Source organism: Carya illinoinensis, chromosome 15, assembly GCF_018687715.1.
Source record: "Carya illinoinensis cultivar Pawnee chromosome 15, C.illinoinensisPawnee_v1, whole genome shotgun sequence".
NCBI lineage: Eukaryota > Viridiplantae > Streptophyta > Magnoliopsida > Fagales > Juglandaceae > Carya > Carya illinoinensis.
Window position 1 is genome coordinate 34,456,193 of NC_056766.1, and position 14,402 is coordinate 34,470,594.

General features: G+C 34.7%; 1 protein-coding gene across 1 annotated transcript; it reads left to right on the top strand.

The window, feature by feature from the left end:
- Positions 1 to 4,560: 4,560 nt before the first annotated feature.
- On the top strand, positions 4,561 to 5,449 carry LOC122296856 (disease resistance-like protein DSC2). Its single transcript, XM_043106654.1, has 2 exons — positions 4,561 to 4,801; positions 4,959 to 5,449. The coding sequence occupies exons 1-2, from the start codon at positions 4,561 to 4,563 to the stop codon at positions 5,447 to 5,449; spliced, it is 732 nt and encodes a 243-aa protein (XP_042962588.1).
- Positions 5,450 to 14,402: the final 8,953 nt, after the last annotated feature.

Below are 14,402 nucleotides of genomic sequence, written 5' to 3' on the forward strand. Positions count from 1 at the left end.
ATAGCTGATTTTATGGATGAGTATTTGAAGATTGGAGAGACTATCACATTAAGAAGCCTAAAAATCTTTGTCAAAGCAGTTGTTTCAATTTTTTCTGAAGAATAATTAAGGAAATCCAACAACGATAACATTATTAGATTGCTTGCAGTTGGTGAGAAACGTATATTTCTAGGTATATTAGGGAGTATCGATTGTATGCACTGAAAGTGGAAGAACTATCCAACTGCTTAGCATGGTATGTACTGTAGTTATATCTACAAACCGACAATTATTTTAGAGTTAGTAGCTTCTTATGATCTATGAATTTGGCATTTTTTTTAGATTACTGGGATCCATAATGATAGAAATGTGCTTGATAGATCATTTATATTTTTTGGCCTTGCATAAGGGTGTGCTTTGACTGTTAATTACACTATTAATGTTTATAACTATGCAATGAGCAACAATTGTTAAAACTATCTCAGCTCCCCAAGGAAACAAAAAGAAATACTTTGCTGCAGCCCAAGAGTTTGCAAGGAATGATGTGGAGAGTGCTTTTGGCAACATTTGTTAAAACCATATTAGCTTCCAATAATATGATCATTGAAGATGAACGGGCTGACAGTGGAGAAGAAGAGTTCGAATATGAATAGTTGGCAGAAAGCACACATGATCCAGTGTCTACTGACCCTACACTTGAATTTAGCGAGTTCATTCAATGCCATTATGCTCTTAGGGATAGGAAAATCCATTGTTAACTCTAAATAGATCTCATTGAGCACTTACGGCAGCAATATGGCGCTGCATAATGCTTTATGATTGTATTAAAATTTATGGTTATATTAATGTTTGTTATTGTATTACTGAATTTGGTAGTATTGGTGTATTAATATTTTATAATTGTATTGAAGTTTATAGTTGTTTTAATGTTTATGGTACTTGTATTAAAGAAGCTAACAAACATAAATTTGAAAATAACACATCAAGTAAACATTACTTCATAAAACATAACCAACGTTGGAGTTAAAGAAGCCAACAAATATAAAAGACTCATAAAATGTCAAATACAGTTACAAGGTTTAAAACATCACATAAACATTACTCTATAAGATCAAAATAACCAACAAACCACAAGGTGGAAAATATACATTGTCTTGCTCATTAAAACCACTTGGATGCATTCCTTCAACTTGGGCCAAGTATCCACAAAACTTATTTACCACTTATTGAATCGTCAACCACCAATTCATTAGAAATGTGTAGTTACATGAAAAATCAAATTTCTTGCTTTCATCAAAATATTTATGAATTCTTTTCCATAACAGCATGTGCTTTTGATCTTTTCCTTGCACCACATCTAAAGAAACTTCAAACCATCCCTCCACAAGCATCAAATTTTCCTCGTTACTAAAATTATTACCTTGTAGTGTTTTTCATCCATTAGGTTAAACCTCAATAACCTCAACTTGGGGTGGAGACAGTTGCTGTTCATTAAACTCATTTGTGGCACCTATCAAAAAGTCATTATTATTTAGAAGATTTGTGAAGTAGGCATCACGGTGAGTAGATGGATCTATTCCTAACAAGAGATGTGAGAATTTTAAATGATGTAAAATTCTCAGGGTCTATGAATGATGTAAAACCCTCAACAACTAGCACTAAACTATGATGGACCATGTTGGGTAGGATCTGCTCAATGCAGAACCAGAAAATAGAAAGGCTAAACATATGGTTGTAAATTCTTAATACTCATGACTGTGTCTTGTCCTTCATTGACCAATTAATGACTAGCTATCCTCAATCTTATAACAAGTACTTACTAGCTGATAAATTTAATAACCAGAGTAGCTATTTAGCTTGGAATCGCCACTGCTGCACCTTAATTTAATGTAGTGTAAAGCGCAACATAAAGCACTTATCTTACAAAAAAGTAATACTACGTACAGTCGTAAAGTATGCAAGTATCGTATAATCATTTTAAAAAAGAGTAGAGTCTACTATTAAAAAGTTAACTTTTTTTATATAGATCCTGAATTTATTTATTTTTTTCAAAATAATTATATGGCGATTACATGCTTACGACTGCAAGTATAATTTCTGCTTATAAAATAATGCTAGCATTTGGTTCGTTTTTGTAGTATGGTAGAATAATACCTGAAAATCCCATCTTTAAAATAAATACAGCTGATCAAAATTTTTAAGCTGGCCTCAACAACTTGTGCTTGCCATTGAGCCTAATCACAATTACTTTCTATCTACAAACAAATGAATTGAAGTTGTGACGCCCCCAACTCCCACGTACGGACAAGTGGAAATCGAGACGTCAGGATAATGACAACACGGGTTACACATCCTATCGCCAAGTGTGTGGACATGCAACACGTGTATAATAAAAACAACGCATTGGGTAATAAAAATCTTTCAACTAAGTACCAAAATTTTATTTAAATACAAACTTACTTAAAACAAGCGTAATAAAATATTACAAGTTTCAACATTGTCTTAAATCCAAAATACATAATATAAAGGCAAGGAAAATAAATTCCAACACTACAAGCAACTCCAAATCAGTCTTCCGGTGGAGCCGCATCCTTAGACTCTACCTCCCCCTCTTCATCTGCATCAAAGTCTATGGTACCAAAGATGTTACCGTAGGTAAGTAATAATCCAAACACCTACAAGATAAAAATATATTAAAACTCAATAATATGCATGAATAAGATGCCATATGCATGAGATCCAAAAATAATCTTTCCCAAAAATAATCTTTCCAACATACGCCAAATCACATTTGGCTCAAAAATAATCTTACTGGATTTAGCATATCTTCCGAGAAGGAAATGCCCCAGCTAATTACTTGGTGAAACTTGGTGCGCAAGGGAAAAGCCAAAGTATGGAATAGCCTTATGCAATTATCGAGGAAACTTCGAGGTCTCATCCGAACGGATAAACTCAACCTCCCCTATTTACGCATCTGTTAGTACTAGTCGTGTCCATTGTCGTCCTTGTATTTTGTTGTTTGGAGTCCTTTTTCTTAAGTATGGATACTTCTTGTGTGGTCCTAGTATGGGTTCTGTTATCATGGTTTCCCTCTACCTAAAGTGAGGATTTTATGAATAAAATAGAGGTCCTGTCTTCGTTTGATAAAATAATAATAATAATAATAAATAAATAAAAATATTTTTAATGAGTTTGTGTTTTTTATTTTTTAAATGTTTAAGGGGTTTAAAGAAATATTTAAAAAAAAGTAATTTAAATTTAAAGAACATTTTAAAAAAAATGTTTAAGTGTCTTTGTAAAACCCACTGGCTTTTCTTCACTAATGTATCATCATAATGACTGGTAATTTTATTTTGAATTTATCCCTATTTGCAACATTTGAGCCTTACCACCCACTATTGATGCTACAATGCCATAGACCTCCATCCAGCATTTGACTGAGAACGAGTTAGTGAAGGGCAACCCAACTATTTCAAGGCATATTCAAGTGAGATTTTCCTTTCATTTTTGTTTGTTCTCTCTGGTTTTTGAAGACTTGATTTGGTAATTGCCACTGAAATTAGGATCTGTCATATGTTTCATATTTTGTGTTAAAATTGCTCATGTTGGTTGGTTGGGATTATGGGCAACTCACTCTATTGATCTCAACTTTTGGGTTTAGGAACATTATATATGCAAATATAATTTTATTATTTGCAACAATCATAATCATCTCAGTGAGTTGATATAAATCATCTCAAGCTCGTTAATTAAGAAACAAGAGCCCAATTTATTTGCTCAATGATTTTATAATGAATCTGACTTTAAAAAAGTATAAAAAACCTATTCTTTATTAGTAGAAATCACTTTTTTATAAAAGACTTATATGAAATCTATCTATTTGAGTTTTGTGACTAACATTACTCTTTGGTAAATATTATTGTAGGATGCAGCCAAACACCACCTTTGAAAATCAGCCAACTCAAATTTATTAAGCACGTAAAGTAATTATTATAATATTGGCGTCCATGACAATGTTATTAAATGTTTAACTAGTCTACATATACAAATTTCATGTTTTTTTCTTGTAATTTTATTTTTTTTACAAATTTTAGGTAATTAGATAAGTTGATGGAAAATTTTTTAATTGCTCATTATATATAAGATTTGCTTATTTTTGAGGTTTTTATTTGTAGTAAATTAGTAAACGTAAAGTTACAATGGTCTGTTCATATATGACTAATTTTATAAATACATCACCACATCATATCACATCACATCAATATGGAGTCAATGTTTTTTTTTTAATTTTTTGATACATTGTTTTTATACTCTTAAATATTTAAAAAGAATAACAACATCATTAAAAAATACTTCTTTAATTATTAAGTGAAAAAAAAATTAATCGGTAGCCACCATCGGTGACTTTTGTTAATGGATAAACTATTATCCTATTACAAATAATATAAGATTTTAATTATATATTCATATGTCATCTATTGTAAAAAGTACTCTTTAACTATTTCCATTTGTCTTCTCTTTAATATTGATAGGAAAGAGCCAGGATTTATCCAAAAAATCATTCAATGGGTGGATTTAATAATGGTAAATCAAACACCTCTAAGCGTTGTCAAATATCCAATTGGGATAGAGTCTCGTATAAGACATATTTATCAGCGTTTAAGTATTGGAAAGAATGATATTATACTCATTGTAGGGATATTTGGGACCGGTGGAATTGGGAAGATAACTATTTCAAAAGATATCTACGACCAAATTTCTTCTCAATTTAAAGGTAGTTGTTTCTTGGAAGAGGTTAGAGAAACTTCAAAACAGACAGGAGGTATAGTTCAACTGCAAAATACACTTATGTTCAAGATCTTAGGAAAAAAAAAAGGATATTAATGATGATGACAGAAGAGTCAATGTGATTTGGGATAGACTTCATTCTAAAAGGATTCTGTTAATTCTTGATGACATGGATTAGTTGGTCCAACTAGAAAATTTAGTTGGAGATCGTGCTTCGTTTGGATCAGGAAGTAGAATCATCATAATAACAAGAGATCAACAATTATTAAAAAGTTTTGAAGTTGATTCTAAATACGAGGTGGAGATTTTGGATGACAATGAAGCTCTTTGGCTCTTTAGCTTGCATGCTTTCAAGAAAGACGAACCACTTGACGGCTATGTGGAACTCTCTAAACAAGTAATAAAATATGCACAAGGTCTTCCATTAGCTTTAACAGTGCTAGGTTCGGATGTAAAAGGTCAAAGTATATATCAATGGAAAAGTGCACTTGATAAGTATAAAAACATTCCCAATGGTAAGATTCAGAAAGTACTCTTAGTGAGTTATGAAGGCCTGGATGATATTGAGAGGGAAATATTTCTTGATATTGCATTTTTCTTCAAAGGAGAATCTTTGCCTGATGTCATGAAAATATTTGATTATTGTGGTTTTTTTTCCAGACCATGGAATCAAGAGGCTTAAAAATAAGTGTCTTATTACTACTACTATTGAAGGGGGTAATGAACGTGTTGGGATGCATGACTTGTTGCAAGATATGAGACGAGAAATTGTTTGACTAGAATCACCTAAAGAACCTAGCAAATGTAGTAGACTGTGGTTTCACAAGGATATCCGTGAAGTGTTGGAAGGAAGTACGGTAAGAGTAAAAAAGAATATCTTGAGTTTTACATTTATTTCCTTTTCCAAAAGTGAAACCTAGGGGATTTTGTTCTTTTTGAGAAAATATAAATTGTTTGAATTTATACCTAAATGAATATATATATATACAAAAAAGTAATTCTACAAACTGATGTAGCTTGATGTGGTTCGTCAGATTATAAAGTTATTTTTATTGTAAAGTAAATCTAATGGATCAGATCAAGACGCATCAGTTAATGGGATTGTTGTTGTATAATTCATTTGTGGATGTAGATATATATATATATATATATATAGAATTCGTTTCTTGATTATTAAAATGAGTAAAAAAAAAAGTACCAAATCTAGATGTCCCTTTTTCATTCCAAGTATCATATATTTTCTAATTTCATGTCTACTATCTCCTCAAGCAAGCGTTTGTTTTATTGAAAATTATAAGAGAGTACGTAAGTTGGTAAAAACACAAATCTTTTATGTTTTAGCATGCGTCTATTTAGTATTGGAGATTTTAGCAATTGATAAATACTACTTATTTTTAAAGAGGAATTACTCATCATCCCACACTACACACTTTACATATTTTAATATTATTTTTTATTTTTTATTTTAATGTTATTTTATTCTTGTTAAACTAATTGAATTGTTCTAATTATCATCTGTACACCACATACTTGTTATAAAAATAATAATAATAATAAAATAAAATAAAATAGGTGTGGTGTGTAGTGTGTGGGAATGATAAATATAATTATTCGTTTTTAAAATATCTTAAAAGAAAACTAGTGTGTAATATTAATTGATAAGTAAAGAGTATTATTTTTCGTAAAATATCTTTAAGCAACTTCATGCATTTATATCAGGGGCCAAGCAAAATTGAAGGCATACTATTACATTTACCTGAGGGTGACGAGGAGATCATAAGCTTGCATCCGAAAGCATTTCTACATATGAAAAGACTTAAAGTCTTTATAAATCGTAATGCACGTTTTTTTTGTGCACCCAATTATCTCTCTGACAAGTTAAGAGTCCTTGATTGGGATAAATATCCTAGACAGTCTTTGCTAAGTAATTTCCAAGGAAAGAAACTCATTGTCTTTAACATGTGTGATAGCTTGATCAAGGAGTTAGAGGATGGGTTCAAGCCCAAGGTATGTACACAATTATAATCATCAACATTTTTTTTTTCTTTGAACCATGTAGTAAAGTCCATTAAACTTTTCCTCTTTTTCTTTTACAGAATTTGACAACTATGACTTTCTTTGAATGTATATTTTTAAAAAAGATTATGGATCTTTAAAGCCTCTCAAATTTGAAGGAATTGAGTGTCCCATTTTGTACAAGATTAGTTGAGGTGCATGATTCTGTTGAATCTTTGGAAAATCTTTCTAAGTTGGATCTTGAGGGATGCTCTAAACTCCAAATCCTTCCAAGAAGCCTCAGTTTGAGATCTTTACACTGTCTTTCTTATTGGAAATGTTCAAGCCTTCGTGATCTTCCTGAAATTGGGTACAAAATGGAATATTTAAATGCATTGGATCTAATTGGCACCGCAATAGAAGAACTACCTTTATCCATTGAGAACATCGTTAGACTCTAGTATTTATATCTACGAAATTGCAAAAACCTTATGTGTCTCCCAGTTGCTTGCATTGATCAGTTGCAACATTTATGGATTGGTGGTTGTCCAAATCTTGTAAAGAAGAAGAGGGATGATGGGCTATCCCTTCTGTCTATTGAGTTTACAAAAATGGAAGAGGAGATATCATTACGTAAAGAACGACTCCATGAATTGGAGCCTCCAACAAATTCAAGCAATGGGAGAATTGCATTACAATTGTTGAATCTTCAAAGTTGTTTCCAATCAGAAACAAATTTCTTTCCAATATCCAGTATATTTACCATGTTTAACACCTCCACTAGCTTGCGTGATTTAAATCTATCAGGGACTGAAATTGATAGCCTTCCCACGAGCATCAAAGATATTACGAGACTCAGATTTCTTTACATGGGATGTTGTCATAAACTTGAAGAAATACCAGAGCTTCCACCAAATATAAGACAAGTAGAAAAAGAAAGCATCTCGACTCTGTTGAACCGCCCCCGTCTCTGCTCTCTCTCAAACCTCCCCCAACCCAGAGCCGCGCCACCCGGGGGGGAGGGGGTGGGAGCTTCGTCTCCTGCTCCCCTCCCTCTCTCTATCCATTTAAAGGTTTTTTATTTCCGATTTTTAGGTTTTTTCAGGCCAATAAGGGAGGATTACCGCCCCGGGCCGTCCAGCTGCCGAACGTCAACACACGCCCCTCCGGGATACAGCTTAGATGCCGATCTACAAACCCACCGAACGTGGTGGCAGGCGGAGTGGGGCGTAGCTCGCACGCGCGGGACGAAGCTTGGGCTCCCTACGGTGAGTGGACCTCACGCGCCACCACGGGCTACCTCCAGAGGATTATCTCAACCTTTTTTGGATCCTCAGGCTTCGGTTGTCAGCTTCCGGATGGCGGTTTTCCTCCCAGGTTTCTTTTTGAGCCCGGCACGGCCTCTGTTTTGCCGGTAGATTTATTTTTTTGTTGTTTCTTTTATCGGCGTCCGGTTTTCTTTTGTTGTTCGGTCCTTGCCGCGGTTGGTCTATCGTCGGTGGCAGCGCCCTGCATCTCCGTTAATGGAGGTTGCTTTCGGTGTCTGGTTTTTTGTGCCTTGTATCGCCTGTGGTTGTGCCTGGTTTTGTGTAGCAGATGTTGGTGTTGTTGCACGGCACTGCTGCTGTGTTTTTGTTGTTTCTTTGTTCTACCCTTTTCAAGTGGAGTCCACGGTGAGGTGAGGTGCTGTTGGGCGGCCTCAATCTGAGGCAAAGTGCTTAGAGTGGCGGTCGATGCTACAGCCGGTGGTCATACGGCCGGCCTTCATTGGAGGTTTCTGTGGTCCGTACATAAGCTGGGTGCTCGTGCCGTTGGGCTCGTAATGCCGATTGCCTGTGGAGGGTGTGCCGTCGGAGCCCTGCCGTGCTCGTGGTTGTGTTTTATTTATGTTTTTTTGTTTTTGTTAGTTTCTTGTTTTGTGAGTTTTTTGTTGTTTTAGTTTTAGTATGGGTCTATCCTATTGAACTGTTTGTTCGTGGTGATTGTCTCCGCATTCTGCCTCCTTGGAGGTTAGAGGAGCTTTTTAGTCTCTGATTATACAAAGCGTTTACTCTCTTTTTTGAGAGTCTTAGAAGTTTAAGGCAATGTCCGTCACTTTATGTGCGGGGGAGTTCCTGAGTAGTTACGTTAGTTGATTTTATAGTCTGGTTCTCCTGACTTATAAGTCACATTTATAACTTCGTTTACCGAATGAATGCAATGAAGTATTTTTCTATAAAAAAAAAATATAAGACAAGTAGTTATTACGAGATGCGAGTCATTAGAAATATTTTGGGAAGTATAAAAAATATTGGAATTCAATGGAAACCACATCATATCGCTACGTTTGATTGAATTGACTGGTTGCGACAAAATGCATGTGAATATATGGAATGATAAAGTGCAAAATCCTTTACTGTGGAAGGTATGTATGTGTGGTCTCATTTTTAATAGTATGCATGTATTGCTTAAATTAAATTGATGATAATATTTGACGTTTAACATGGAGTCTATGATTATGAAGCTACTTTGTTTCCAGAAAATCGGATTCCAAAGTGGTTGAGTTATATTCATGAATTTTTAAAAGATAATGAAATGGTGAAGAGGCCTGATGATTATGTTAGACCGAGGGGAGAAGAAGAATGGGCAATAGATATCGAGGGGCCGCACTATTTGGATAAGATAAATGGAATTGTATTATATCTTGTAATATCTTTTAAAGATGCTTCAGGCTGGACGAGTTATATTGGTGATGCTAAGATAACCAGTAACAGCTCAAATCATGTATGCTATATTGGAAGTGGTACAATTGGTTAATATGGATAGGGACAAAGAGGAAAATAGGACTCAATATGCTGTATGGGTGCGGTACTCCAATTTACAATCTTTTGAACAAAAGGTTTTGGACAATTTACGAGTTCAATTTGCTCTCGATCATGATTACGATGGGATGGTGCAGTTTTATGAAAGTTGCAGAGCCAAAGTGGTATACAAGAAAAATGGATGAAGTAAGTAAGTCGCCTCTATTCCTTTGATTTTCGTCCTCTCTACCTATTACACATACATTATATCTAGTTTAAAATCTTTTCACTTTGTAGATTTACTTATAGCCATTTCACAATGTGCTTCTTCAAAACTTCACAATGTGTCGCTACCAAAATAACTTGCATCTTTGTTCTGTTTTTGAGACATTGTCCTGTTTTAGGTCCTAATCTTTAATTTTTGTTTTCTATTCCCCTATTGTCTCAGCAAACAAACTGTGTATGGAGAAACGCATGTATGGAATGAATGAAGTTGAACTGTACTTTTGCCTTTTGTCTGTTAATTTTCTTTTGGGCTTTTCCCTGATTGCAGCATTGGAGCCTTACCACCCACTATTGATGCTACAATGACACTGAGCTCCGTCCAGCATTTGACTGAGAACAACTTTGTGCAAAGGCAAGTATTGCACTTAGAACTCTTTATCATTATTTTTTCCAATGACATATATGGGTAATTTATATAAGAAATTCTGACTACGTATATGCATTTCTTTCCAAATCATTACCAACTCTACTTGGTACTGTCACCTAAGACTATGATGATTTTTTCTATTTTTGGAAAAAGCAAACTAGGTATCAAAAATACGAATCGAATACTCATGATACATAGCCACAATTTGGTATTTTAGGTTATTAAAAATAATTTAACATTTTATTTTTGATTGTAAGTCAAGTAGCACCCACATATGCGGTTTTGAGCTTTCCAAGTACGTGAATGCGTAAAACACATAATTGTTACTATTGATGTTACAATCAAAGTTTTGAATACTGTACCGGTGAAAGCACTGGAACGAAATATTTCTGTACCGATACCATTTTGTGTACCGTTTCGAGATAGTTGATATATGAATAAATTATACATAAATACATATATATATATTTATATATAAATTATAAATAGTTTGGTCTGAATTGAGGATAAAAAAAAATGAGCTTGCAATTTGAAGAAAAAAAATAAGACAAAGCCGAAATACTGACCGGTACGGGCCGAAATGTTAACTGGTATTTGAGGCGGTACGAAACAGGTATAATACATATACCAGACTAGTGGCGTACCAGCCCATACAGTACGGTATTTAAATCTTTGGCTACAATGACACTTAGCTCCAGCATTTGACTGAGAACAAGTTAGTGCAAGGTAACCTAAACATTTTAGGCAGTTTCAGTAGCTTTAGCACTCGTGCTAAGTTTGAATGTGACCTGCAATGCTAGTGTATATATGGTTTTGGTCTGATTTTTGCAGCATTTGTGCAATCTGGCAAAGGCATTTAAATCTTAGATATCAAGCTAGTGATATGGCAAAGGCATTTGTGTAATCTGCAAGACCTCTTTTTCGTTATTTTTGTTAATGATATGGTCACTTTGTATATGCAATTCTAGCTATTTAGTCTGTGGTAAATTCCTTCCAAATTATTTTTGTCCTTTTAACCAAATGTAACAAGTATAACTTCAAAATTAGTATTCTTCTGAATTTGCGATTATTGTGTAATTGGTATTTTTGCTAAGGAATGAAAAATGTAATGTCTTATTTGCTTTGAGTCGGGAAGGAATTTGGGCTGTTTGAAGTATATGATATAGAGGCTTTGACTGCTTTAAGGGGTCTTTAAATTGTCTTGAATTTAGGTTTCTCAAGTTTGCTATTGGAAGGGGATTCATTGTGAGTTATTTGGGCGATTAGTTCTAAAGAACCTAATTTTTCAAGCCAAGGGGTAGACAGATGAGCATGAGGAGATTGAATTCATCACCAATTCAATCACCAATGATAAATGATGTCGATGTTGGAAGTTCGTAGTAGGCATATTCCAAGATTTCATTTTGTCTTTGAATTGTGTATTTTGTAGAATTTCTGTGATTTGGAAATTCAAAAGGCTGCAACTTCCACCTTCTAACTAAGAGCTATGCTGCGATGTACAAATGCGACAATATCCAAAAACTTCATGGCCAAAGAAAAGCGAGGCGAAAACCAACTGAATTGGGTTGGGTACCCCATGACCTCGTTGACACGTTTTAGTTTTGAGGAGGTCCTGCAATCTTCGACAACTTCTAACAATTTTTTACTTGGATGTTTTAGAATTATTTTTTTTTAACAAAAGAATTTCAAGTGGTATAGAAAGATAGACATATAAAATGAATCTCATAACATTAACAATTAAAAATGTTGTAGTATCCAATGTAGGTATGTCATGTCTATCTCTTTTTTACTCTAAATATTAGAATTAGAATAGGAATTCCAAAGAATTTAAATCCCCCATTTCTACTAAGAGTGCTAAGTATACCTCACAGGCAAGCAACACTTGACGCTGCCCCTAGTGGACAGGTGCCCCAGCCCGTGTGTGGGGGGTAGATTCATCCCGAGGGCCATCTACCCACCACGGCAAGAGAAAGGGAATATATATATATACCTCACCCTATGGCATCCGTATGAGAGAGACTTGGCGGAGGATATTGTACTAGAGGAGGTCCATATATATTTTAACCAACAAAACACACTAATAAATGTAGACGATGTAGAGACTTGCTCTATCAACTAATAAATATTAATTTTTTTCATGGTATTCCTTTTCTCCTACTGTGGCGATTTAGAAGATTTTCAGTAACTGCTCAAATTGGTTTTTTTGTTTCTCCTAGTCGATGATCTCTGCTTTGGTTACTCACTTGGGAGTGCTTGTTGATCTTTCCTTTTCAATCTTCATTGTTTATTTAGTTACTCTATGGCTTTGGCATTGCAACTATTTCTTCATTAGATTAAGAATTGTCTAGAGCTTTTCCAATGGTAGACTTTCTGTCAAAAGGTGTGGAAAAGTTTCGTTTATCCAAAGTGGAGAATTTTGAGGTACTTGTTATTACAAACCATGTTCAAGAGATCCCAATGGAGCAATCCCAGTTTTGTATTCTCTTAAAAATTCTGTCCAAAAAAATTTTCAACAATGAGGCTTTCAAGAATATGATAATATTGATTTAGAATCCTGGGAAAGGGGTAAATTTTTTCGACCTACATGATGGTCTCTTTATTGCGCAGTTTAGTGATGTTAAGGATACATTATGTGTTCTTTGTAATGGGTGCTAGTTTTTTTAATTAGTGTCTTATATTGATGCAAGACTACGATGGGGATGGTCAAGTTTCACAAATTTGTCTTAATTTTGCTTCGTTTCAAGTAAGAATTTATGATCTCCCTCTTAATTATATGAATGCATTGGTGGTCAAAATGATTGGAAGTTCCATTGGTGAAGTAGAAGATATTGATCTACCAGAAAATTCATTGGTGTGGGGAGAATATTCAAGGGTTAGAGTGAAAATGGACATTCATAATCCATTGCCCCGATTTAAACACTTAAATACGGTCTACTGCAGAATCGGTGTGGGTTTCTTTCAAATACGAGTGATTGCCTAATTTTTGCTATTGTTGTGGTATCTTAGGCCACACTTATCATGATTGTGATTTGTGGTTGACAAATTGATCCCGGTATGAAGCAAATGGTTTCCCATTCGGCTCCTGGTTACGAATAGAAGGTGGTTTACTACAAAATAGAGTTCGCATGGAGTCTGGGGTCATAATTAAGTCTAGTGTTCTGTCTGATGGTCATTAGGTTACCCATGTTTCATCATTTGCAAAACCGATGGATTCTAGTGGTGCTCCAGCTATTATTGATGCGAAGAAAATGGCAAATGGGAAGTGGTTATCGGTAGTGCCTCTGGTAGTTATAGTAAAAAATTGAGTTTGTATTATGTGCTAAGTCCTTGGAGTTTATTAGGATTATCGTAGTAATTTAGTTTTATTTGCTAAGTGCTTTGACTAAGTCCGTTAATGGGGCCAGTCAATTTAGTGGGTCTTATGTTTGACTAAGTCTAGTAATGGGTTAGTTGTTGTAAGTTTCATGTGGGTTGTAGTCGTTGGGCTATTAAAGTCGTGTCATCTGGTTGGTAATGGGTTGTTTATATAAATCATCTATTTAAGTCCTGTAAGCATATTGAATGAAGAACAAGTTTTGCATCCAATATTTGAGTACATGTGGAGGCCTTAGGCACCTCGAATAGCCTACACATTTATATTTCCTTAATTTATAAATCACATAGACCATAGCAGTGGTATTAGAGCCATGTTGCACAATGGCAGAGAGTACTCGTCACTCTCAACTTGCTAATGTAGTGTCTACTCTGAAGGGCGAAACAACTCAATTGAGAGAGGAACAGGAGCGGCAACAGCAACAGAAGTTGCTGGAGACAGTGCTGAAGTAGATTAGTAATTTGGCAGCCAGTTATGATCAATTGGCTATTAAAACAATGACTAATAATTCAGGTGAGAGCTCTTCTAGACAAATAATGAAAATCATTAATAATTCTATGTTTGATGAAAATACAGGGATTCAAGCGCAGACATTTAGGCTGAATTTTCCAAGGTTTGATGGTTTGAAACTCGTGAAATGGGTTGTCAAGGCCCAACAATTTTACGTTTATTTTAATACTCCGAAAGAACACAAATTGCAAATTGCTTCCTTCCATATGGAAGGTAAGGCTCTCTCATGCTATTGTTGGTTGATGGATTCTAGCCTAGTTCATTCTTGGGAGGAATTTGTGGTGGCTCTCTAGATCTGTTTTGGCCCTTAAGCTTATAAGGATCC

Coding starts and splice junctions, on each gene's coding strand:
- LOC122296856 (XM_043106654.1), top strand. CDS start 4,561: ATGGTAAATCAAACACCTCTAAGCGTTGTCAAATATCCAATTGGGATA. Junction 4,802..4,958: donor AACTTCAAAACAGACAGGAG/GTATAGTTCAAC, acceptor TGGTCCAACTAG/AAAATTTAGTTGGAGATCGT.